Source organism: Anomaloglossus baeobatrachus, chromosome 5, assembly GCF_048569485.1.
Source record: "Anomaloglossus baeobatrachus isolate aAnoBae1 chromosome 5, aAnoBae1.hap1, whole genome shotgun sequence".
Classification (NCBI taxonomy): domain Eukaryota; kingdom Metazoa; phylum Chordata; class Amphibia; order Anura; family Aromobatidae; genus Anomaloglossus; species Anomaloglossus baeobatrachus.
Genome location: NC_134357.1, coordinates 71,429,306 through 71,455,668, shown reverse-complemented (window position 1 = coordinate 71,455,668; position 26,363 = coordinate 71,429,306). Strand labels below are relative to the sequence as shown.

Sequence of the window (26,363 nt, the reverse complement as noted above, 5' to 3'; positions counted from 1 at the left end):
CTCAGGACCCTCCTCTATGAACCAAAACAGAGATCCACCAAGTTTTTCTACGATTGTAGCTTCTTACCAGTAAAACCAGTTACTGTTGAAAGCCAGAGTTGATCACCACAGCAGCTCCAGACTAAAAATGGTGACTGACGAGACATCCTCTTTATGGCTGTGCTCACATAGGCCTCATGGTTCAGTTTTATCATGCTTCACAAGTAGGATACTATCAGTGACAATTATTCTGCTCAGTAAAAAAAAGGAACATGATAAGGTCAATGAGATTCGGTACCAAACAGACTGAAATGGATCCAACATAATTATCATAGATCCTGTAAAAACAGAAGACAAAAAGTCCAATGTAAACAAAGCCATATACTGCAAAACTGACATGAGGCTATCTGTATCTGGTGTATGGCACACTCCCATCTCTGTAGGTGACTTGCTCCTCAATCATGATTAGTTATTAACGAGTCCTGGGCTCTTGAATAAAGTTGATTATTTGCCATTCCCTTTATAAAAGAGGTTAATCCCTACACATTATGACTCGATAGGACAGTGTCATAGTATATAAGTATGTATGCTCATTGACAAAGGGAATACTGATGTCCGATGTGTTCGTACTTTTCCCGGTGGAAAAGCGCAATGCAGGGTTCTAAAATAATATTCCCCAGAATTGTTATTTCACGGGAAATAGAATTATTTACTAAACCAGGCATGTCAGTGGCGACAGGTCCCCTGTAAGGACAAGAATAAACACGTTCACAGTTATATCTTAAGGTATAAAGTGCAAAGAGCAATATATTAGTGGTTGTCTGAGAACTGACCTGTGATGCACGCAGCAATGGAGTGAACTGAAGAAACATAGCAGCACTGCGCCATGAGATATGAAATATAAATATGTTGCACAATTCATTGTGTTTTCAAGAGTCTGGGGATGGCCAGGAACAGTCGGGGATAACATCGCATTTAGAATCAGAGTCCTTCCTCCCAATAGTGAGAGGGAATAAGTCGTGGCCGGTCACTATTGGCGGCACCTTACCCCCCCTTCTCGGACGTCCTGCATCTCTGCGGTTCCTTCATATATTTTCAATAATAAGGGCAAATAAAAGAGGTTGTCTAATCAGGACCAGCACTGCCCATTTGTCGTATGACTTAAAGTGGACCTGTCAGGTCCAATATACACCCAGAACCACAAGCAGTTCTGTATACATATTGCTAATCCCTGCCTAACCGTCCCTGAATACACTAGCATAGATAATGAGCATGGGGACTAGTCCAAAGGGTGTTGCCTCCCTTGCTAGTCGGCCCCATTACCATGTTAGTACGTCCCTGTGGGTGGGGTATCACGCTAATGAATGTGCAGTGTCAGAGGATGATCACTCACCTCTTCACCGCCATCACTGTCCGACGCTGGATTTCGGCTCAGTGCGCATGACCCTGGACTTTCAGTTATTCGCACTACTTCAGTTTGAAGCCAGGACCGTACAACCGGCTTCATAGTGCACATGACAAACTCCGGGGTCCTGTACAGTGAGCCGAAATCCAGCGTCGGACGGTGATGGCGGCGAAGAGGTGAGTGATCATCCTCTGACACTGCACATTCATTAGCATGCTAGCACACCCACAGGGACGTACTAACATGCTAATGGAGCCGACTAGCCAGGGAAGCAACGCCCTTGGGACTAGTCCCCGCGCTCATTAGAATACGATAAAAGATCTTTAGAAATACTTTTTCTAAAGATCTCTTTATCTATGCTAGTGTATACAGGGACGGTTAGACAGGAATCACTAATATGCACCCAGAGTTACTCGTGGTTCTGGGTTAATATTGGACCTGACAGGTTCCCTTCAAAAATATAGCACTTTAGCAATTTGTCTTGATATTTGGTGGGTCTTACTTAGATAAACATGATATATGAGCTTAAAGAGAGTCTGTTAAACTAAGCACACAGCCTTGTAGGGGATATAGTCCTTTTAAAATAAAAATGCACCTGTAATGCTTTAGGCTGTGTGCAAACGCTGTGGTTTTTGATGCGTTGTTTGAGTGCAGTTTTTGTGACTAAAATGCATGTCTATCCTTATGCCAGCAAAGTATATGAGAATTGTGACTTGCTGTACGCACGATGCTTCTTTTTTTCTTGCAGATTTTGGTGCAGAAAAAAACTGTAGCATGTCAATTATTGATACATTTTTCAGCCGTTCCACCCATTAACTTCATTATGAAAAGCGCAAGGCAAACAAACGCACCAAAAACACCACCTTGTTTTTTGGTGCATTTTTCTTGCAAAAGATGCAGTTTTAGGTGCTTAAAATTTCTGCAGCAAATACTCGGTGTGTGCACATAGCCTTACTGTAATTGCTACTCTGAAGTTTAATGAAAGATGCTATTTACGTGTTTAGTGCACGCTTGGTGTGGTCAAGGGGCTCAGTGCATTGTACTGCCCACTTTTATTCACAGCCAGCCTCCCTCACAGGTGATTGACAATGTTGGCTGTCCGAAGACAAAGCTCAGACAAACGGACGTTGTCAATCATCAATGAAGGAGAAAGGGTATGAAGAAAAAAAAAAAAAAGTGGGTGGAAGGGTGCACTGAACCTCTTGGCCACACCAAGGGTCCACCAAAAACCCTAGTTAGCATGTGCAGGTTTGATTAAACTTCAGTTTCTGCAGAATGGAGGAGCAATCAGCTCACTATAGGTGGGATTTTCAAAGGGACTGTATGCTTAGTTTTCAATGTCAGTTTGTAATGAATAAGTTTTATATACACCAAATGTTACAAAATCCCTTTTTATATTATTTAAAAAAAAATCTACCAATCTCTTTGGTGCGGTTCTCTGTAAGGAAGCCCAAGGAGGTCAAACACGTGTCTCTCGGTGGGTGATGGCAGTGGGTATCCAGCATTTACCTTCAGGCTTCCATTACGCACCACGTCCTTGTTGAGCGAATGCTCGGACAGACTCATGCCTTTGGTTTTTGCAAGCGCTCGCATGGATCGATTAAAGTGTGCCGAACCTGTAAAATATAACAGCGCGCAGGCAAATTCCCCGTAAGGCACTATGATGACATCCAGTCGACGGTGCCTCTGAGCTGGCCCCGGTAAGCGACATACTCCCATATACTTCTTCTGATTTCCGTTCTCCTCATGGCTGACCAAATCATCTGTCAGGAACCCTGGACGGATCAAACACAAAAGCAAGGGAAGTAACATCAAATATTTGGTTGGTGGCTTTAATTAGAAAAGACAATATCTCTTTAATCTGTGATGTCCCTGACGGCAGGTGAATAAAATCCAGCGATGATTGGTACGTAGAAGCGGCACGGTATGATTAACACATGGAAATTACAGGGCTCGGTGTCATGGATCCCAGGGTGCTCGTTCCTGCCTCATAAATAAGTACAGTGAAGAATCATCACAGGGGTCTGGATATGATTTGTGATACGGGTTATATATGTTTTCCTCTTATGTGACAAACAGTAAGGATTTCCTTACCTTGCAATTTGAGGCCATCAATCAGTTTGCTGAAAACGCCTTTATGGGACTTGCCATCAGGATGCGTAACTAACACATCAACATCACCGCACGTCAGCTTCTGTCGCCGGTAGGAGCCACAGGCCACGCACAGCAGCTCGGGGTTTATCTCTTTAGCCGCTTTTCTAACCTGAGAGCGGAAAAAAGAAAAATATAAATTAGAGGAAAAATCCTTTATACAAATTAAGTGGACTGGGAAGTCACAGGACTATGTGATAGAAGAGAATATAAAAGAGTAGATAATGTATATCATGGCAATAACCATAACAGCTAAACCTGCCATACCATGCTAGGACTGAATGCAGATTATAAGATTATCCCCTTACTAGCTTTTGTACAAATACTCTGTGGCTCACTGTGCACCAAACATTGGCAGCATGAAATACGGACACTCCCTTATTATACACAATGACCCTTACTCCAACACACCATCCTGGTACCCCACTGGCTGGGTTCCTAGTGCCTACTATCACTGCCATCTTGGTACTCGTCTGCTGGGTTCCTAGTGCCTACTATCACTGCCATCTTGGTACTCGTCTGGTTGGGTTCAGAGTGCCTACTATCACTGCCATCTAAATACTCTTCTGGCTTGTTTCCTAGTGACTACTATCGCTGCTCTCCTGGTACTCTCCTCTGATTGGGTTCCTAGTGCCTACTATCACTGCCATCTTGGTCTTCCTCTGGTTGGGTTCCTAGTGCCTACTATCACTGCTATCTTGGTACTCCTCTGGTTGGGTTCCTAGTGCCTACTATCACTGCCATCTTGGTCTTCCTCTGGTTGGGTTCCTAGTGCCTACTATCACTGCTATCTTGGTACTCCTTTGGCTGGGTTCCTAGTGCCTACTATCACTGCCATCTTGGTCTTCATCTGGCTGGGTTCCTAGTGCCTACTATCACTGCCATCTTGGTACTCGTCTGGTTGGGTTTAGAGTGCTTACTATCACTGCCATCTAAATACTCTTCTGGCTTGTTTCCTAGTGACTACTATCGCTGCTCTCTTGGTACTCTCCTCTGATTGGGTTCCTAGTGCCTACTATCACTGCTATCTTAGTACTCCTCTGGCTGGGTTCAGAGTGCCTACTATCACTGCCATCTTGGTCTTCCTCTGGTTGGGTTCCTACTGCCTACTATCACTGCCATCTTGGTCCTCCTCTGGTTGGGTTCAGAGTGCCTACTATCACTGCCATCTTGGTCCTCCTCTGGTTGGGTTCCTAGTGCCTACTATCACTACCATCTTGGTCCTCCTCTGGTTGGGTTCCTAGTGCCTACTATCACTGCCATCTTGGTCCTCCTCTAGTTGGGTTCCTAGTGCCTACTATCACTGCCATCTTGGTCCTCCTCTGGTTGGGTTCCTAGTGCCTATCACTGCTATCTTGGTACTCATTTGGGTGGGTTCCTAGTGCCTATCACTGCTATCTTGGTACTCATTTGGCTGGGTTCCTAGTGCCTACAATCACTGCCATCTTGGTACTCCTCTAGCTGGGTTCCAAGTGTCCATATCACTGCCATCTTGGGATTCCTCTTGCATGGCTTCCTAGTTTATCCTAAAGTTTACCCTATATTGCAATGCTAATGTATTGCAGTATATTATGCAAGCGATCACAGGGGCTTTTTTTCCCTGTTTTTCAGTATATTGTATAGTATACATTTCAAAACTGCAACTTGTTCCACAAAAAGCGCTTATATGTCTTTATAGACAGAAAAAAGCAATCATTTTTTGAAAAAGGGTGAAAGAGTGGGGTGTAAAATAAAAAAAAAAGCCAAAAATTAAGTTAGCTCCATCAGGAAGAGGTAAAGCAAAGGGGAGGGGGGAGATTTATTAGGACTGGTACTTCATATAAAAGCCTTAATATAAAATGCACTGGAGTTATAGATACCTAATCTATTAAGAAGCACATGTTTATTAATTAATCTGGGGGCATCTCTGGCTCTATGATTTTGGCCAATTTTAGAAAAGTGGTCATAAGGGTGAAAAATAGAAAAAAAAGTAGCATTTTTTTGTGCAAATCAGGGGTGACCCAAAATCTTTGTCTTTTTCCCACCATAATTCTTGCACTTGGCTCTTACCGTCACTTTATATTTTGATAGATAAGGCGATTGTTTTTACATATGTTTTTATTATTGTTATTTTTTATTATTAATGGGAGAACAAAAGGGGTAATGCAATTTTTTATTTTCATAATCTTAAACAGTTTTTGTTTTATTTTGTATTGTCATTTTTTAGTCTTTTTAAGGGTATTTGAATCTGCGTTTGCTTGTTCTATATTCTTCAATATATACCGTATATAGTTTTATATACACACGAAATGATGTTCTAATGCGAAGCCCAGCCTTGAGCAAGGCTTTACAGGGGGACAAAGATGGCAGCCATGGGGGGGGGCTTCAAATGGCCCCTGGCTGCCATCACATCCCATCGATCCCTCTAGTCTATGAGATTTCAGTTTTGCTGTCCGCACCTTGCAGTTTTTTTTGGCTGCATCTTTGTGGTGACCAAAAGATACAGCATGTCAATTCTTTCTGCGTTTCTGCCAGCATTTCTGAGCCCTTACAGACAATAGATTTCACTTAAAAAATGCATTAGATAAAAGCACATTTGTTTTTTGGATGCGTTTTTGCCGTAGATGCTCTTTTTGGGCCAAAAATGTGCATCTTTGTGGTCACCAAAATATACAGTATGTGCACATACCCTATTCCTGTCTTTGATGATAAGGAAACTCCTGTAAACTATTCCTCAAAAGCTCAGTAATGCCCTATGCGTACTGTGTAGTTTTTGATGCGTTTTTTGGTGCAGTTTGTTGTTTAAATCTGAATCAATCCTGAGTCAATCCTTATCCCAGCAAAGCCTATGAGAAATCAGAAAGGCTGTGCGCACTTTGCTTCTTTTTTCCTTGCAGTTTTTGGTGCAGAAAAAAGAAGCAGCATGTCAATTCTTTGGGCATTTTTGACCTGCGTTTTTCCATTGAAAACAGTAAAAAAAAATGCATGGGCAAAAACGTTTTTTTTGGACAGAGGAGTGTTTTTCTGACGAAGGCACAAAACTGCAGCGTGTGCACATAGCCTAAGTATGAGTCTTAAAAATAAAAAAAAACCCCAGTGGTCAGTGTGAAGATTATAATGTAATATAAAAATAAACACCGCCAATAAATGAAAAAAAAAAAAATCCATGTATCAGAATCGGGAATGAAACAATAGGTGATTTTCTGCTGATTGCTCCCCTTTAGGGTGTGTGCCCATGATCTGTGTTTGCAGCGTTTTGTATGTAGCATGCTTCAGCTGCGTCCAAAACGCTGCATTGTACAGTACAAGCACAGAGGATGGGATTTCTAGAATTCCCGTCCCCACTATGCTTGTTTTTTTCCACAGCAAACACGGACCTGTGAAGCGTCTTTCCAGACCGCAGCATGTCAATTGTTTGCTGCGGAATTGCCTGCGTCCTCCGTAGAGAGAACACAGAGAGGAGACCGCAGCGCACTGAACCCTGACCGTGGGTACGAGCAGCTGCGGTCTCCTGCGGAGGAGACTCATGACCCCACAGGTCAGGACGCAGCGAGCCCTGCTCGTGGGCACATACCCTTACATACCTTGGATCTTCTTTTGCTCCACAATTTACTTACAGGGAATATATATACACATACATACATACATACAATTGCCTTATTCTGTCCGTCTGTCTTGCTCGAAAAAGACGTCATTACAGTAGCAACCGTCGCCACACCGCGCGCTAAAGAGCCTGCGAGCAATGGCTCAGCTAACTGACCAGCCCGAACTATGGGCCGACAGGACGACGCCCGACACTTTTCCCCGCACCCACAAGGAGCCCCGACTTCCCGGTGAGTGCTGCACCCCCGGGAGGCAACACCGGGAACCCAGCCAACACATACCCACCGCTCGCTTCCGCCCCCGCACACATTACCCCACTCGGCTGCACCTCCCCTGCACTCCGCCCTCCGCATATATACACTGAACACACACACAAATAGTCACCTGTCCCCAGCACTGACGTCCTCAGCGCCATGGCTCCGCTCGGTTCCACCCCCCCCCGCACACATTACCCCGCTCGGCTCCGCCCCCCGCATGTATACAACACACACACACACATGGATAGTCACCTGTCCCCAGCCATGCAGTCCCCGGCACTGACGTCCCCAGCGCCATGGCCCCGCTCGGCTCCTCTCCCCCCACACACATGGCCCCGCTCGGCTAAGCCCCACCCACAAACATGGCCCCGCTCGGCTCCGCCCCCCGCACACATGGCCCCCGCCCGGCTCCGCTCCCCCGCACACATGGCCCCCGCCCGGCTCCGCCATCGCTGCTCCCGCTGTCTGCCACCCCCGACTCCTTTCTTCACATACAACTGGCAAATATTATAATATTAAAATTTTCATCAATTGTGACACCCGCCATTACATTATTATTCAATCTACTAACCTACATACACATTCTAGACTACCCGATACGTTAGAATCCGGCCACCTTCTAGTGAGAGTGATAAACCCGTCCTACATCTAGGATGATCGATCAGGTGCTGGCGTCGGCTCCGATATCTGCACTGAGCAGGAGCTAAAAAAGTGAGTCCTTCACAAACTAGGACAGATTGAAAGTAAACCATTTACTGACAACAAGCAGAGGTACTGAGTACATTAGACAAGGGCATGCTTAAATTGCTAAAATTAGAACCCTTTTTTAGGGATTTGTGACATTAAGGTGTTCACTAATCACACATTAGGTTTCCAGTGATTCTGCACATCTCCAAATAACTAGTCTATGGGCCAATACATCATTTCCAGGCCCTTTGTTAGCAATTTGATAACATTAATGGGAATTTTTACATTTTGTGAAAATCCTGGACCATCGGGTGCCATATTCCCAGAATCCTCCGATGTCTACGAGTCTGTAGTAATGATGTATACCATGGCCAGCGGTGAAGAATAGCCCTGATGGGTGAATAGTCAGTGACTTGTGTGTGTAAGCCGTTTCCCAGATGTGACGAATAATGACACGCTGAAGGGTCCGCAGTCCCCCAATATCGCCTTTCCTGTGTTGTCCTTCTCTTTATCTCCTTATAACAATTACGGATCATCTTTCATTAGCAGAATAAACCCATTAATTCGGTCTTGTGTGCCGGTGACATGCTTAAGAAGGTCAGCACTCTTTTCTAATGCATATTTTGTCTCTTTTTAATGAAGATTTCTGAAGACCTGCTACACTGTGATTCAGGGCAAAGCCCCCCCAAGATCTTGATGGGACATACAGCAAGGACAGTGGCTAATCCCTTAATCCCTTCTTTCTCCTGTGTAACACCCACGGGGGCCCAGAGACCCAGGACGAGTAATCCAATCAACAACAACAATAGCGCCGGGGTCCTCCTCCTACAGCAGCCAAAACAACCTGGCTGACTTTTCAAAAGATGGGGAGAGGGGAGAAGAAAGGTACTTGAAATTGGAAAGTCATTCTTGAAAATCTTTTACGTGACAACCGTGTTTGAACAGAAAAGGAGGGGGTGTCAGAATGTGGCCTTTAATCATACGCATGGGAACAAGTTTCTCAGTGGGGTCCGGTTTGGTGGGCATTCTTCGAGGTCAGGCTGTGTGGCTGAGTGACAGCGTCGCAATGACCGATGCTTCCACGGTGATGGGGGTATGCAGGTGTAACATAAAGCGCCTGGTTCCAACCCACCCCAAGGGATCCTGTCACTCAACACCAACATTCGAACTCTGCCGCCTTTCATTTTCTCAAACAGGCGACTGTCTTTGAAATAGTGTGTCCTGAGGATCATCACAAAGAGCCGGCGTGCTTTTATACAAGCTTGTGGGAGAGAAAACCTTTTCTTAGCAGAATATATTAATGTTGTGACCGCATAATAGGAGAGAAAGAAATTTCAGAGGCTAAAGGCACAAATACCCGGAAAACAAAGGCAAGGAGTAAAGCGGAGTTTATCTGCACAGCTTGATCGTGTCTTCTGGTTCCATTCCCAGATCTCAGATGTAGTTTAACCTTATTTTAATCAACTTTCGTCTTGGCAAAAGAGCCCAGGAATTTGTTCATACATTGCCAGCTATTTAGGAACAAAAGTGACAATGTGGCCGTGTATTGTGTCCCCGCTGCACCCCAGGCTTTGTAGTGGCTGCACCTTGGTGGTATTGAGGTGTATTCATGGTCACCAGACTTCAGACAGCCACCAGTTACACCACTTCTATCCCGCACTGGAAAATAGGAAAGCTGAAATCTGACTGGGTGACATGCTTCAGGTTTTTAAAGGGGTTTTCCAGAGCTTTAAATATTAATTAACAAAAAAAAAAAAAAATGATACATACCCAACTTATTGATTCACCTTCAACCAGTACGGTACTATGGTTCCGGCACTTCCCAGTCTTTAGTCTTCTACGCAGTGATTAGAAGGCTAAATAGGACATGAAGTCTCTGTATATTTTCCGCTGCCAATCCTTTGCTGTCTAGTCAGGTGACTGCTGCAGGCAATCAATGATAGGCTGCAGTGGTCACATAGCTAGATGCCATGTGATCAGATGCTGGGCAATACAAGGATTTGCGGGGGGCAGGAGGAAGCATCGGAATCAGAGCAATGTAGGATAGGTGAGGAACATTGGACTTAACAGATTATGGCTGGTCAACCCCTAGGATATCCGTAGAAGAACCAGGGTCATGGTTTTGAGGACTTCGACTTTAATAGTGCAGTCAAAGGTTGGCTAAATGCACAACTAGGAACAGTTTTCATTTGGACGAATTTTAGTCAATGGTCAATATGTGACGAGTGAGGCCAGTCATTGCACATCAGCCACCACCAAAGAAGTGACACTGAAGCAGTGAAGTGGCAGCAGATTTTATAGGCGAGTAATGTGAGGGTTTTTAAAGAGGTTGTCCACTACTTTTATATTGCTGGCCTATCCTTGGGATAGGCCATGAATGTCTGATCGGCAGTGGGCCGACATCTTGCACCCCCTCCAATCAGATGTTTTCGGTCCCGGCGGCAGAAGCAGGAAATGCTCGGTTTTGGCGCTGCTCCGTCTTCCGATAGTGGCCGCGGCCGGGTACTGCACATCCGCCTCCTATTGATTAGAAAGGAAGGCGGATGTGCAATACCTGGCCTTGGCTGCTATCAGAAGACAGAGCAGCTCTGAAACTGAGCATTTCTGGCTGCCTGCTGCTGCCTCCGCCTGGACAGAACAGCTGATTGGTGGGGGGGGGGGTTTGAGGTGTCGGACCCCGGCCAATCTTACATTAAGATTAGGCCAACAATGTAAAACTAGTAGACAGCCTCTTTAAGTTTCCTGCATTTATTTAAACGTTTTAACACTCGAGAGAAGAACACTTCAAATAAATCGATATTATAACTTATTTCTCCAACAAAAAGCACTTTTTATACCCTCTAATCACTGGGTATTTAAAAAGTCAAAGGTAACAGATAATACACATCAGTACTTGCTATCAGTCAGCTTTATAGATAGTATAGTGTATCCTAATAAAAATGTAACACTGAACAAAGCCAAGGCTGAGTTCACACGTCCAGTAATCATCCGGAAGAATCGATGCAGCAGCGATCAATTGTCAACAAAGTTGTGCAGACAGAACTTTTTTGTCCGTTTTTAAAAAAAAAAACAAAAAAAAAAAAAGGATTTCAGCTGGATCCGTTTTTTTAACATTCAAGTCTATGGAAAACGGATACGTTAATTAGCCATCCATTTTTCTTTCATTTGTAAAGGATCCATTTTTTTTTGCTTACTCGATCAGTGTCAAATGGAAGAAAATGGATGGCTAATTAATGGATCTGTTTTCCACAGACTTCAATGTTAAAAAAAAGAAATACATTTTAAAAACGGCCAAAAAAAGTTGTGTTTGCACAACTTTTTTTTGCCAAAGTGGGGAAGCTGGGGAGTGGTGTCACTGACCACTAGATTCTCAATATACATGCTGCTGTAGAAGAAACCATAACTGCATCTGCTTCTTCTTAGACTTAGGGGGGCTTTACACGTTGCGACATCGCTGATATATCGTCGGGGTCACGTCGTTAGTGACGCACATCCAGAGCCAGTAGCGACATCGCAATGTGTAAAGCCTAGGTGCGACGATGAACGAGCGCAAAAGTGACAAAAATCGCTGATTTGTGTCACGTCGTTCATTTCCATAATATCGCTGCTACCACAGGTACGATGTTGTTTGTCGTTCCTGCAACACCACACATCGCTGTGTGTGTGAAGCCGCAGGAACAACAAACATCTCCTTACCTGCGTCCACCGGCAATACGGAAGGAAGGAGGTGGGCGGGATGTTACGTCCCGCTCATCTCCGCCCCTCCGCTTCTATTGGCCGACCGTTTGGTGACGTCGCGGTGACGCCGAACGCACCTCCCCCTTGAAGGAGGAATTGTTCGGCGGTCACAGCGACGTCGCCGACCAGGTATGTGCGTGTGAAGCTGCCGTAGCGATAATGTTCGCTACGGCAGCAAACACCAGATATCGCATGTACGATGGGGGCGGGTACTATCACGCTGGACATCACTAGCCGATACTAGCGATGTTGCAGCGTGTAAAGCCCGCCTTAATCATTATTACTGCAGCTAAACAGCGGCCCTGATTCATCATGTGCATTCTTGTTTTATAATTTGTTACTTTTTTTTTTTATTGCCTTATGGTATTCATTCCTTTTTTTGCCCAAATTCTTCAAAAAAAGGGGCAGCCGGTTCATGAATTTTAGGCACAGTTGAAAATGGTCTTTATAATAATAATATAATAAATATTTATTCATTTATATAGTGCTGTTAATCCCACAGCGCTTTACATACAATGGTAACACTGTCTCCACTGGGGCGCACAATCTAGAGTCCCTATCTGTATGTCTTTGGAGTGTGGGAGGAAACCGGAGTACCCGGAGGAAACCCACGCAAACACGGGGAGAACATCCAGACTCCTTGCAGATGGTGTCCTTGGTGTGATGTGAACCCAGGACCCCAGCGTTGCAAGACTGCAGTGCTAACCACTGAGCCACTATGCCATTTATTATTTCCCGGAGATCCCTTGGTATCAACACTGTCCTGGCCTTATATGACTCCTATGCCAGGAGACAGACACCAATTCCTCATCATCTAGAGGCCAACACACTTCTATGTTACATTACAAAGAAAGAATAGGAATCTTACAATTTCCTCGATCTGTCCAGCCTCCTCCCTGGGCATACGATCTAGAAAGTCGTCATAATGTTTCAGGCCGATCGCCTGCTGTGAGGTCAGGTTTGCCTTAGTGCGTATGTCATCAAGACTTCGAAATCCCTTTAAATAAATAATACGAGTCACATTTATGTAAGAGCCCTGTCTCTATACGCTTATTTTTATACTTTATTTATATTTCTTCCATGTCTGTCATACATCTTTATTCATTGTATCCCTTCGAAGTTCCTTTTTCACAATCTCATTAGTCTCAGATAGAAACCAGAGACTACAATGGACACATATGAGAGCATAAATGATAGGAGGTGCCGTGTTTCCCCTGAACATAAGACCTACCCCTAAAATAAGCCCTAGCATGGATTTTACAGGATTTTTGGAGTATAAATGAAATATATGCTCTTGTCCAAAAAATGAGCGCTAGTTACAGTCAGGGCCAGAATTAGGTGGAGTCAAACTGTGCAATTTCTCAGACCCCACTCTCTTACAGACCCCAGCAGTTGTATTCCGAAATTAAGATTGTTGAACACCTTCATCCTGGGGCAATTTTCTGCTTATTGTTTCTTGTTCCCACTCTTCCGAGAACCTTAAGTTTTCAATTTTTCTGTCAATATTGCCAGATAAGGGCTTATTTTTTTGCGGGACGACTTGTACTTTTAAATGAAACCGTGAGTTTTACCATATAGTATACTGATAAATGGCAAAAAATTCCAAGTGCAGAAAAATTGCAAAAAAGAAGGGAATTTTGTTTACTTACCGTAAATTCCTTTTCTTCTAGCTCCTATTGGGAGACCCAGACAATTGGGTGTATAGCTTCTGCCTCCGGAGGCCACACAAAGTATTACACTTTAAAAAGTGTAACCCCTCCCCTCTGCCTATACACCCTCCCGTGGACCACGGGCTCCTCAGTTTTGGTGCAAAAGCAGGAAGGAGGAAACTTATAAATTGGTCTAGAGTAAATTCAATCCGAAGGATGTTCGGAGAACTGAAGACCATAACCCAAAAGAACAACCAGCCCAAAGGGCACAGGGGTGGGTGCTGGGTCTCCCAATAGGAGCTAGAAGAAAAGGAATTTACGGTAAGTAAACAAAATTCCCTTCTTTGTCGCTCCATTGGGAGACCCAGACAATTGGGACGTCCAAGAGCAGTCCCTGGGTGGGTAAAAGAATACCTCAATAAGAAGAGCCGAAAACGGCCCCCTCTTACAGGTGGGCAACCGCCGCCTGAAGGACTCGCCTACCTAGACTGGCGCTGCCGAAGCAAAGGTATGCACTTGATAGTGCTTCGTGAAAGTGTGCAGACTAGACCACGTAGCTGCCTGACACACCTGCTGAGCCGTCGCCCGGTGCCGCAATGCCCAGGACGCACCTACAGCTCTGGTAGAATGGCCTTTCAGCCCTGAAGGGAGCGGAAGGCCCGAAGAACGGTAGGCCTCGAGAACCGGTTCCTTGATCCACCGAGCCAAGGTCGACTTGGAGGCCTGAGAGTCCATACGCTGGCCAGCGACAAGGACAAAAAGCGCATCTGAACGGCGCAGGGGCGCCGTGCGAGACACGTAGAACCGGAGTGCTCTCACTAGATCCAAAGAGTGCAAAACCTTTGCACACTGGTGAATTGGATTAGGGCAACAGGAAGGCAAGGAGATATCCTGATTTAGATGAAAAGGAGATACCACCTTAGAGAGAAATTCCGGGACAGGACGAAGAACCACCTTATCCTGGTGGAAAACCAGGAAGGGAGCCTTGCATGACAGCGCTGCAAGCTCAGACACTCTCTGAAGAGATGTGACTGTCCCTAGGAAGGCCACCTTCTGCGAAAGACGGGAGAGAGAGACATCCCGCAGCAGCTCAAAAGGCGGCTTTTGAAGAGCCGTCCGGACTCTGCTAAGATCCCAGGGTTCCAACGGACGTTTGTAAGGTGGGACCATGTGGCAGACCCCCTGCAGGAACGTGCGGACCTGCGGAAGCCTGGCTAGACGCTTTTGAAAGAAAAACACGGAGAGCGTGGATACTTGGCCCTAGAGAGAGAGCCGAGGGACAAACCCTTGTCCATTCCAAATTGTAGGAATGAAAGGAATGTGGGTAAGGCAAACGGCCATGGAGGAAAGCCGTTATCAGCGCACCAGGATAGAAAGACTTGCCAAGACCTGTAATAGATCTTGGCGGACGTTGGCTTCCTGGCTTGTCTCGTGGTGGCAATGACATCCTGAGATAACCCTGAAGACTCTAGGAGTCAGGGACCAATGGCCACCTAGTCAAGTTGAGGGCCACAGAATTCAGATGGAAAAAACAGGCCTTGTGACAGCAAGTCTGGGTGGTCTGGAAGTGCCCACGGTTGACCCACCGTGAGATGCCACAGATCCGGATACCACGACCGTCTCGGCCAGTCTGGAGCGACGAGAATGGTGCGACGGCAGTCGGACCTGATCCTGCGTAGTACCCTGGGCAGCATCGCCAGAGGGGGAAACACATAAGGCAGTCGAAACTGCGACCAATCCTGGACTAAAGCGTCCGCTGCCAGAGGTCTGTGATCCTGAGACCGTGCCATGAAGGCCGGGACCTTGAGAGATCGACGTCCTGCGTTCCTCAGGGGCGATGGATCTCTCGAAGCACTTTTGGGTGCAGAGACCATTCCCCCGCGTCCATGCCCTGATGACTGAAAAAAACTGCTTCCCAGTTTTCTACGCCCGGGATGTGAACTGCGGAGATGGTGGAGCCTGTGGTTTCCACCCACTGCAGAATCCGCCGGACTTCCTGGAAGACTTGACGACTGCCAGTGCCGCCTTGGTTCGCGAACGGCACTGCCTCCATAGCTGCAACCATCTTCCCCAGGAAGTGCATGAGGCGCCTTAAGGGGTGTGACTGACTCCGAAGAAGTGATTGCACCCCCGCCTGCAGAGAAAGCTGTTTGTCCCTGGAGAGTCGCCAGAGCGACGTGTTGACACGCCACCTGAGAAGGGGCCCAGAGGTTCTAAAGAAACGAGCCGCAGGACGAGAACTGAACTCTATCCTGTAACCATGAGACAGAATGTCTCTCACCCATCGGTCTTGAACTTGTGGCCACCAGGCGCCGCCGAAGCGGGAGAGCCTGCCACCGACCGGGGATGCGGCTAGGGTAGGCCGAGAGCAATGAGGAGGCCGTTTTGGAGGCAGTGCCTCCTGCGGCCTATTGGGGTCGTGACGTGGGCCGCCACGTATATGAGTTCCTCTGGCCTTTCTCCGGCCTGTTGGACGAAGAAGAATGTGGCTTGGCGGAGGGACGAAAGGACCGAAACCTCGATTGGATTTTTCTTTGCTGAGGTCTCTTAGGTTTGGACTGGGGTAAGGAGACCTTTCCCTTGGATTCCTTAATAATATCATCCAATCGTTCGCCAAATAAACGGTCGCCAGAAAAAGGCAAACCAGTTAAGCCGAGTCTGGTTCCCTTTCGCGCAGCCACATGGCCCTGCGAACTGCCACGGAGTTAGCATATGCTACAGCCGTGCGGCTAGTGGAGTCCAGGACGGCGTTCATGGCGCAGGACGAAAAAGCTGATGCCCGAGAGTCAAAGACGGAACATGCGGAGCAAAATTCCATGTGACAGCATTAAACTCCTTCAGACAAGCCTAGATTGCTTGGAGAGCCCACACGGCTGCAAAGGCCGGGGCGAAAGACGTGCCCGTGGCCTCATAGATGGACTTCACCAAGAGCTCTGTCTGTCTGTCAGTGGCATCCTTCAGGGATGAGCCATTTGCAACAGACACAACGGACCTAGCAGCCAATTTGGAGACTGGAGGATCCATCTTGGGAGAATGAGCCCAACTCTTAACGACTTCATATGGAAAGGGGTAACGCGTGTCAGTGTGACGTTTAACCCAACGCTTGTCCGGGACCGCTCTGGGTTTCTGGACAGCATCCCTGAAGTTAGAGTGATCAAAAAACGTATTGCGTGTACGTTTGGGGAACCGAAACTGGAGTTTCTCCTGCTGAGAAGCAGACTCCTCTACAGGAGGAGGCGGAGGAGAGCGAACCAGCACCTGGATGATGGACTAGGTAAGATCCTTTACTAAGGCGTCCCCCTCAGGAGTATCAAGGTTAAGGTTGAAGTCAGGGCCAGAGCCCTGAGCTCCCCCGTCCGCCTCGTCTTCCTGAGAGTCCTCAAGCTGGGATCCCTAGCAGCGTGAGGAAGTCGGGGAAGAGTCCCAGCGAGACCGCGTAGCCGGTCTTGGACTGCGGTCCGGGCAGGAGTTCTCCGCCTGAGACCTAGGGCTCAACCTGGGAGCGCGCTGCGGCGCTAACCAAGCGGGGCCTGGATGAGACAAGCTAACAGGGCCAGGGCCTGTGAAAGGTCCAGTCTGGACTGCAATGCCTCAAGGAGCTTAGAAGACCATTTGATCATATGAAAATGACTGAGGGCCAACACCGGTGACTCTGTCCCTGCAGCCTACTCAGGGGGAGCAGGGGGGTCTACATGAGCCGAGGGGCCCACCAGTGCCCGAGGCTCCGGCTGAGCAAGCTAGGCAGGAGTCGAGCATTGCTCACAGTGAGGGTAGGTGGATCCCGCGGGTAACATAACCCCACAAGAGGTACAGACTGCGAGAAAAACCTGTGCCTGTTGTCTCCAAGGAGAGTGACCACTGAAGGTAAATGTGAACAAAGGGTATACAGTCTGTCCGAACAGAAATATATATAATATATACATATGTATCCGGCACCCTAGGGGGACCAGCAGCGGGTGCTGTGTTCACCCTGAGCTCCCCTGAGAAGCACCCACCGGCAGAATGCCAGAAAATGGCCGCCGGAGCTCTCAGGGAAAGAGTGGGGCCGAGGGCGGCGCCAGCAAAGAGCGGGAGTCTGGGTTCCCCACAGTGGTCAGTGAGGGGGGAGGAAGACATGCAGGATGTTCCAGCCCTCACATCCGACGTCATGTCGGTAATCCCGCCCTTACCCCTGACAGGCAGGCCCGGGGGCGGGATTTTCGCGACTAGGCCGCGGTGAAGCCGGGGACTAAATTTGAGGCCGCGCCCGACCAGCAGGCCCAGTCGGCGCGGAAGTCCACCTGCCTCCTCAGTTTTACAACTACCGCGGCTTCCGGGAAGAAGGTGCGCTCCCTGTACAGTCCCCAATGGGGACACAGAGTACCTTTAAGTAGCAGGGCCCGGTCCCTGGGGTTGAAGAGGCTCCGGTTCGGCAGGTTCCACCAGGGGCTGCGGATGGAGCACGGTCCCAGCAAATGGATGAGCGCTCAGGTCCCACTTCTCCCAGCCGCATAAGGGATGGTGAAGGAGACGGCCTGTGGCTCCAGCCTCCGTACCCGCAATGGGTACCGTCTGGGGTCCCCACAGTGGCCAGTGAGGGGGGGAGGAAGACATGCAGGATGCTCCAGCCGTCACATTCGACATCATGTCGGTAATCCCGCCCTTACCCCTGACAGGCAGGCCCAGGGGCGGGAGTTTCGCGACTAGGCCGCGGTGAAGCCGGGGACTAAATTTGAGGCCGCGTCCGACAAGCAGGCCCGGTCGGCGCGGAAGTCCACCTGCCTCCTCAGTCTTACGACTACCGTGGCTTCCGGGAAGAAGGTGCGCTCCCTGTACAGTCCCCAATGGGGACACAGAGTACCTTTAAGTAGCAGGGCCCGGTCCCTGGGGTTGAAAAGGCTCCGGTCCGGCAGGCTCCACCAGGGGCTGCGGATGGAGCACGGTCCCAGTAAATGGATGACCGCTCAGGATCCCACTTCTCCCAGAGCCGCATAAGGGATGGTGAAGGAAAACGGCATGTGGCTCCAGCCTTTGTACCCGCAATGGGTACCTCAACCTTAACAACACCGCCGACATAGTGGGGTGAGAAGGGAGCATGCCGGGGACCCCGTGGGGGTCCTCTTTTCTTCCAACCGACAACTAAGTTATGAGAATGCATGAGTGGATGTGTGCCTCCTTCCACACAAAGCATAAAACTGAGGAGCCCGTGGTCCACGGGAGGGTGTATAGGCAGAGGGGAGGGGTTACAGTTTTTAAAGTGTAATACTTTGTGTGGCCTCCGGAGGCAGAAGCTATACACCCAATTGTCTGGGTCTCCCAATGGAGCGACAAAGAAAAAGTTATTGCACAATTATTTTTGGGGTATTTTATTCACCGTGTTCACTATATGTTAATGATGTGCCAGTGTGATGCCTCACGTCAGTTCGAGTTCATAAATACCAAACATGTAAAGGTTTATTTATATCTAAACGGGTTTCCCCCCCGCGCCCATTTAAATTGCGCCGTCAAAATGCGATCTAAGTGTGATTTAAGGGGTTAACAGGTGCGGGTGGATCGCGGATCCACCCATGCCTGATAGCCACACATGTCTGCTGTTCAAATCAGCAGACATGTGCAGGGATCGCCGCTGGCTCACCGCAGCAGCCAGCAGTGATCACCCCTTCATGATTTAGGACGTACCGGTACGTCCTCGATCATGAAGGGGTTAAGGACCTTTGATGACTTCACAGTTATGTGACTCTTAATTTCAGGAGTCTAAAAGAACTGAACAGGAGACAGGTTGGAATGCAGGACTGGGATTAGGGGGATGGGAGAGCAAACTGGGTAATTTCACAGGGCCCCCACTATTTATATACTGATGACAACACTGCTTCAGGGCCTTTATGATATCACGTCACGTGACTAGTCACCAAAAGGTCTCTTAATTGCAGGAGTCTAAAGCTAGGGTCACAGGTAGCGACGCAGGAGCGATCACGACTGACGACCTACCTTATTAGGATCGCTGCTGCGTCATTACATGGTCGCTGGTGAGCTGTTAAACAGGCAGATCTCACCAGTGACCAGCCCCCAGCGACGCGTAAAAGCGATGCTGCGCTTGGTAACTAAGGTAAATATTGGGTAACCAAGGAAAAAGGCTTCGCTGGTTACCCGATACTTACCTTGGTTACCAGCGCACACCGCTTAGCGCTGGCTCCCTGCACTCCTAGCCAGAGTACACATCGGGTTAATAAGCAAACCTTTGCTTATTTACCCGATGTGTACTCTGCCTACACGTGCAGGGAGCCAGCTCTGGCAGCCTGAGAGCGGCGGACGCTGGTAACTAAGGTAAATATCGGGTAACCAGTGAAGCACTTCGCTTTGTTACCCAATGTTTACCTTGGTTACAGCTTACCGCAGGCTACCAGACGCCGTCTCCCTGCTCCCTTCATTTCTTCGCTCTCTCGCTGTCACACACAGCGATGTGCGCTTCCCAGCGGGAGAGCAACGTCCGAAAAAAAGAGAATTTTGTTACTTACCGTAAATTCTTTTTCTTATAGTTCCGTATTGGGAGACCCAGACCATGGGTGTTTAGCTTCTGCCTCCGGAGGACACACAAAGTACTACACTTAAAAGTGTAGCTCCTCCCTCTGAGCTTATACACCCCCTGGTAGCCAGTCCTAGCCAGTTTAGTGCAAAAGCTGAAGGAGAATAGCCACCCGCAAGTAGAACCGAGTAAGAACCGGAACAACCGGAGACTCTGTCCACGACAACAGCCGGTGATAACACACGGAACAAGAAACTTGCCAACAGGCAACAGGGAGGGTGCTGGGTCTCCCAATACAGAACTATAAGAAAAAGAATTTACGGTAAGTAACAACATTCTCTTTTTCTTTATCGTTCCTTTGGGAGACCCAGACCATGGGACGCTCCAAAGCTTTTTGTGCTTTTTTAGCACAAAAAGAGAGGTGCACCGCCTAAGCGCAGCGGTGCAAGCCACATAAATCCGGAGAGCACGCACCAGATCTAGAGTATGCAGCGCTTTCTCAAAGCGATGAACAGGGGCCGGACAGAAGGAAGGCAAGGAAATATCCTGGTTAAGGTGGAAGGGAGAGACTACCTTAGGAAGAAAGTCCGGGGTCGGACGGAGAACTACCTTGTCTTGGTGAAAAAACAAAAAAGGTGACTCCGAGGAGAGCACAGCCAAATCAGAGACTCTCCTGAGAGAAGTTATGGCAACTAGAAAGGCCACCTTTTGAGAAAGACGATACAAAGAAACCTCCCTAAGAGGCTCAAATGGGGGGTTTCTGCAATACTGTGAGGACCAAGTTAAGGTCCCAGGGATCCAAGGGCCGCCGATAAGGCAGAATGATGTGAGACGCACCTTGCATGAAGGTGCGGATTTGAGCCAGCCGGGCGATACGCCGCTGGAACAGCACTGATAGAGCTGAGACTTGTCCCTTGAGAGAGTTAAGGGACAGTCCTAGCTGCAGACCGGACTGTAAAAAAGACAGAAGGGTTGGCAACGAGAATGGCCAAGGAGAATGGCCGGAAGAGCGACACCAGGACAGGAAAATTTTCCAAGTCCTGTGATAGATCTTGACGGAGGAAGACTTACGGGCCCGAGTCATAGTGGAGATGACTTCAGGAGGAATACCAGAAGCCGTCAAAATCCAGGACTCAAGAGCCACGCCATCAATTTGAGAGCCGCAGAATTTGGGCGGAAAAACGGACCTTGCGAGAGCAGGTCTGGACGGTCCAGAAGATGCCACGGCATCTCCACGGACAGTTGGAGCAGGTCCGGATACCAAGCTCGCCTGGGCCAGTCCGGTGCAATGAGGATGACTCGACGGCCCTCCATTCTGATCTTGCGCAGGACTCTGGGCAAGAGAGCTAGAGGGGGAAACACGTAGGACAGACGAAACTGGGACCAGTCTTGAACCAGAGCGTCCGCGGCGAAGGCCTGAGGATCGTGGGAGCGAGCCACGTAAACCGGAACCTTGTTGTTGTGACGGGATGCCATTAGGTCCACGTCCGGAGTGCCCCACTTGCGGCAGATTGACTGAAACACTGTCGGGTGCAGGGACCACTCGCCACCGTCCACGGATTGACGGCTGAGATAATCTGCCTCCCAGTTTTCTACGCCAGGGATGTGGACTGCGGATATGGTGGACTTGGAGTCCTCCGCTCATTGAAGAATGCGTTGGACCTCCAACATTGCCAGGTGGCTGCGTGTCCCACCTTGGTGATTGATGTAGGCAACCGCTGTCGCGTTGTCTGACTGAACTCGAATGTGCCTGCCCGCCAACAGGTGGTGAAAGGCTAGGAGAGCTAGAAGCACAGCTCTGGTTTCCAGCACATTGATTGAAAGGGCTGACTCGGATGGAGTCCAAGTGCCCTGAGCTCTGTGGTGGAGATGTACCGCTCCCCAGCCGGATAGGCTGGCATCCGTGGTGAGAATCACCCAGGACGGAGCCAGGAAGGAGCGCCCTTGGGACAGGGAGAGGGGTCGAAGCCACCACTGAAGAGAGCTCCTGGTCCGTAGCGACAGAGCCACTAACCTCTGTAAGGAGGAAGGCCGCTTGTCCCAACAGCGGAGGATGTCCAGCTGCAGAGGACGCAGATGGAACTGGGCAAAGGGAACCGCCTCCATGGAAGCCACCATTTGACCCAGCACCTGCATCAGGCGCCTGAGGGAATAACGGTGGGGCCTCAGGAGAGAGCGCACCGCTAGCCGGAGAGACTGCTGTTTGATTAAGGGCAACTTCACAAGTGCCGGCAAAGTCTCGAACTGCATCCCTAGGTACGTGAGACTCTGAGTCGGAGTCAGAGTGGATTTGGGAAGATTGACAATCCACCCGAATTGGGCTAGGGTAGCGAGAGTGAGCGAAACACTCCGCTGACAGTCTGCGCTGGATGGACCCTTGACCAGAAGGTCGTCCAGGTAAGGGAGCACTGCCAACCCCTGGAGGTGCAGGACCGCAATCACTGCCGCCATGACCTTGGTGAATACCCGAGGGGCCGTGGCTAACCCGAAGGGGAGAGCCACGAATCGGAAATGATCCTCTCCTATCGCAAAACGTAACCAACGCTGATGTGACACTGCGATTGGCACATGTAGATAGGCATCTCTGATGTCGATGGACGCCAGGAACTCCCCTTGGGTCATAGAGGCAATGACTGATCGCAGGGACTCCATGCGAAAATGCCGCACCCGGACATGCTTGTTGAGAAGCTTGAGATCCAGGATGGGCCGGAAGGTACCGTCCTTTTTTGGAACTAGGAAGAGATTTGAGTAAAAACCTCTGAACCGTTCCTGAGCGGGAACTGGGACAATCACTCCGTTTGCCTGCAAGGACGCCACGGCCTGCGAGAAGGCGGCGGCCTTGGAGCAGGGGGGAGTTGAGAGAAAAAATCTGTTTGGAGGGCTGGAAGAGAATTCTATCCTGTAGCCGTGAGATATGATGTCTCTCACCCACTGATCGGAGACTTGCTTTAACCAAGCGTCGCCAAAGTGGGAGAGCCTGCCACCGACTAAGGACGTGGCTGGAGTGGGCCGAGAGTCATGAGGAAGCTGCCTTAGTGGCAGAACCTCCGGCGGTCTTCTGCGGACGCGCTTTTGGGCGCCAGTTGGATTTCTGATCCTTGGCTGAGTTAGCGGACGAGGCGGAAGACTTCGAGGATGACCAGTTGGAGGAACGAAAGGAACGAAACCTCGATTGATTCCTACCCTGGGCGGGTTTCCTGGTCTTTGTTTGTGGCATGGAAGTACTCTTCCCGCCAATAGCTTCTTTAATGATTTCATCCAGCTGTTCACCAAACAGCCGTGAACCAGCAAAAGGGAGCCCAGCAAGAAACTTCTTGGAAGAAGCATCTGCCTTCCACTCTCGAAGCCACAAAATCCTGCGGATAACAAGAGAATTAGCTGAAGCCACCGCAGTGCGGTGAGCAGCCTCTAGCATGGCAGACATGGCATAAGATGAAAAAGCTGAAGCCTGAGCAGTTAAGGTAACCATCTCAGGCATAGATTCCTTGGTGAGGGAATGCATCTCCTGTAGAGAAGCAGAGATGGCTTTGAGAGCCCACACTGCTGCAAAAGTCGGGGAAAACGCGGCCCCCGCAGCTTCATACACAGATTTGGCCAGAAGGTCAATCTGACGGTCAGTGGAATCCTTAAGTGAGGTGCCATCAGCCACCGACACAACGGTCCGGGCTGATAGCCTAGACACCGGAGGGTCTACCTTTGGGGAGTGAGACCACTCCTTGACCACCTCAGATGGAAATGGAAACCGGTCATCAGAACCACGCCACGCTTTGGAAAGCGTTTGTCAGGGCAGGCCCTGGGTTTGGTCACAGCGGTCTGAAAACTGGAGTGGTTAAAGAACACACTCTTCACTCTCTTAGGCGAGGTAAACTGATGTTTTTCTGCCAAAGAGAGTTGCTCCTCTGACACTGGCGGATTGAGATCCAGCACAGAATTAATAGAAGCAATCAAATCACTAAGGTCTGGGATCAGATGATGAATCCTCCGTGAGCTCTGATGGACAGAGGTCAGAGGATAGGAGTCCTCTGTCAAGAGTATTAGAGGCACCCTGTAAGGGCGGCTGATGCATATTCATCAAAGTCCTGGACAAAAGTCCCATGGACTCAGCAAATGACTGGGATATGGACCTAGAAAAGGACTCTACCCAGGCCGGGGGTTCAGTCACAGGTGCAGCAGCATCCTGAGAGACCACTGGGGGTGAGACTCCAGGCTGTGGCACCGCCAAGTTAGAGCAACCATCACAGTGTGGATAAATGCTCGGCTCAGGTCGCAGGAGCTTACATGCAGTGCATGCAGAATAAAGCTTTGGAGCCTTGCTCCTTGTGTGAGACATGCTGCTGGAGTGGGGGCTTTGCAGAGAATGAACCCCAGGGAGAATATACAGAGGTCCACAACCGGAGACCGGCTGTGGCTTACCAGACCGCTGAGCGCGGTGTTGTGTGCCCTCCAGATCCCGAAGCCCGGTCCCCCAGTGCGCAGCACCTCAGCAGAGATGCAGAATGCAGGATGTCCCAGAGCAGAGTGAACTCTGCCTGAGAAATGGCCGCCGGAGCGAAGAGAGGGCGCGGGACTAGGGGCGTTCCTATAAAAGAGCGGGAACTGCAGGGCTATAGAGACCTGCAGGGAAGGAGGGACGCCCCAGCAGTGGGGAGTGTCCCTCCCCTGTGTAGAACGGCCGCCGGGAGGAGCCGAACCTGTCCCTCTGCATGAGTGACATGCGAGGGCAGGAAAACGAAACTAGGCCTCCGGCGAAGCCGGGGCCTAAATTTAAGCGGCGAGGCCGACAAGCAGGCACCATCGGCGCGGTTCTCGGGCAAAAGCTGGAGAACCCGCCGGAAAAGTTAAAAACAATCACTTACAGCATACTCTCCCCATACAATAAAGAACCGGGACCCCCAACATAAACGTCTCAGGTACTTAGCTGCTGAGACGCAGGGCCATGTCCCTGGGGATGAGTGCTCCGGTCCAACAAAATCCTCAAGGGGCTGTGGATGGAGACCGGACTCCTGCCAGGCATGGAGACCGTGCTGGCTCCCACTTCAAGCCAGAGCCCAGAAGGGATGGTGAAGGAGCGCGGCATGTAAGGCTTCAGCCTTGTAAATCAACCTTAACAACACCGCCGACACAGTGGGGTGAGAAGGGACATGCCGGGAGTCCAGACATGGACCCGCTTTTCTTCAAACTCTTTCCAAAAGTCAAACAAATCAGATGAGAATGCATGTGTGGATGTATGCCTCCTGACACAAAGCGATAAACTGGCTAGGACTGGCTACCAGGGGGTGTATAAGCTCAGAGGGAGGAGCTACACTTTTAAGTGTAGTACTTTGTGTGTCCTCCGGAGGCAGAAGCTAAACACCCATGGTCTGGGTCTCCCAAAGGAACGATAAAGAAATGAAGCAGGACATTCAGCAACGACCGGCGACCTCACAGCAGGGGCCAGGTCGTTGCTGGATGTCACACACAGCGACAGCGATGGGAAGTCGCTGCTACGTCACAGAAAATGATGACTTAGCAGCGACGTCGTTGTCGCCGTCGCTGTGTGAGACACCACCTTAAAGCTGGAGAGGAGACCGGCAGGTATGTTTGTTCTGTGTAGATGAATCGATGGATGGATGGATAGATAGACAAGATTACACACATACTGTAGTTTGCAATTTTATATTAATGTTCCAGAATGTGATATGATTATATTTGAATAAACGATTTTTTTTGTTCAATAAATGCGGATGGTTGTTCATGGAAAAAAATACATCCCCTGACAATAAGCCCTAGCCCATCGTTTTTGGAGCAAACAATACTATAAGACCCTGTCTTATTTTCGATGGAAACATGGGTAGCACACTACATACCTGCTGGTACCAGTTTTGGGCCGTCTTCACACCAGCTCCCCATATATTAGAGAACACCTCCAAAATGCTCACACTTTCACTTATATGGTCAATTTTGCGCAAGTGTCCGCTGTCTAAAATTTCATCTATTTTCTCAGCCATCTTCTTCCCAATGCCAGGAATTTTAGAAGCTTCCTGCAAAAAAAAAAATATATATATAAAAAAACTGGAAGTATTAAAATTAAATACAACTGTACCCAAAGTAATACTACCGTTCACTCTATCAAGTCCTTCATATCTGAAGTTTATAAGATCCACTGTGATGAGAAACCATCAGGTACAATCTTAAAGGCATTTTATTATATGTGAACAGTATACAGCGTGTGGGTATTGAACATGTCACCAATTTTTTTAAGTAAATATATTGTCATGGTATGGGCATGAATTTCTCACCAGATGTCAGTAACAACCCATCCAATCCACACAAGCAAAGAATTCAAATCATAGATGTCCATAAATTTAGTGATGTGTAATAATGAGAAATGACACAGGGAAAAGTATTGACCACATGAAGAAAGAGGTGCAAAA

The 26,363-nt window shown here is 48.8% G+C and overlaps 1 protein-coding gene across 2 annotated transcripts in view; it reads right to left on the bottom strand.

Annotated features, from left to right (window-relative positions):
- Positions 1-1,611: 1,611 nt before the first annotated feature.
- POLL (DNA polymerase lambda) overlaps positions 1,612-26,363 on the bottom strand; it is a 46,158-nt gene continuing 21,406 nt past the window's right edge. For both annotated transcript variants that reach the window (XM_075348586.1, XM_075348587.1), the window contains exons 6-9: positions 25,797-25,970; positions 12,668-12,796; positions 3,479-3,647; positions 1,612-3,159 (exon numbers count right to left, since the gene is read on the bottom strand). In XM_075348586.1, coding sequence (XP_075204701.1) covers positions 2,798-3,159; positions 3,479-3,647; positions 12,668-12,796; positions 25,797-25,970 — 834 coding nt within the window. In that variant the 3' untranslated portion in view covers positions 1,612-2,797. The remainder of the gene's footprint in view (positions 3,160-3,478; positions 3,648-12,667; positions 12,797-25,796; positions 25,971-26,363) is intronic.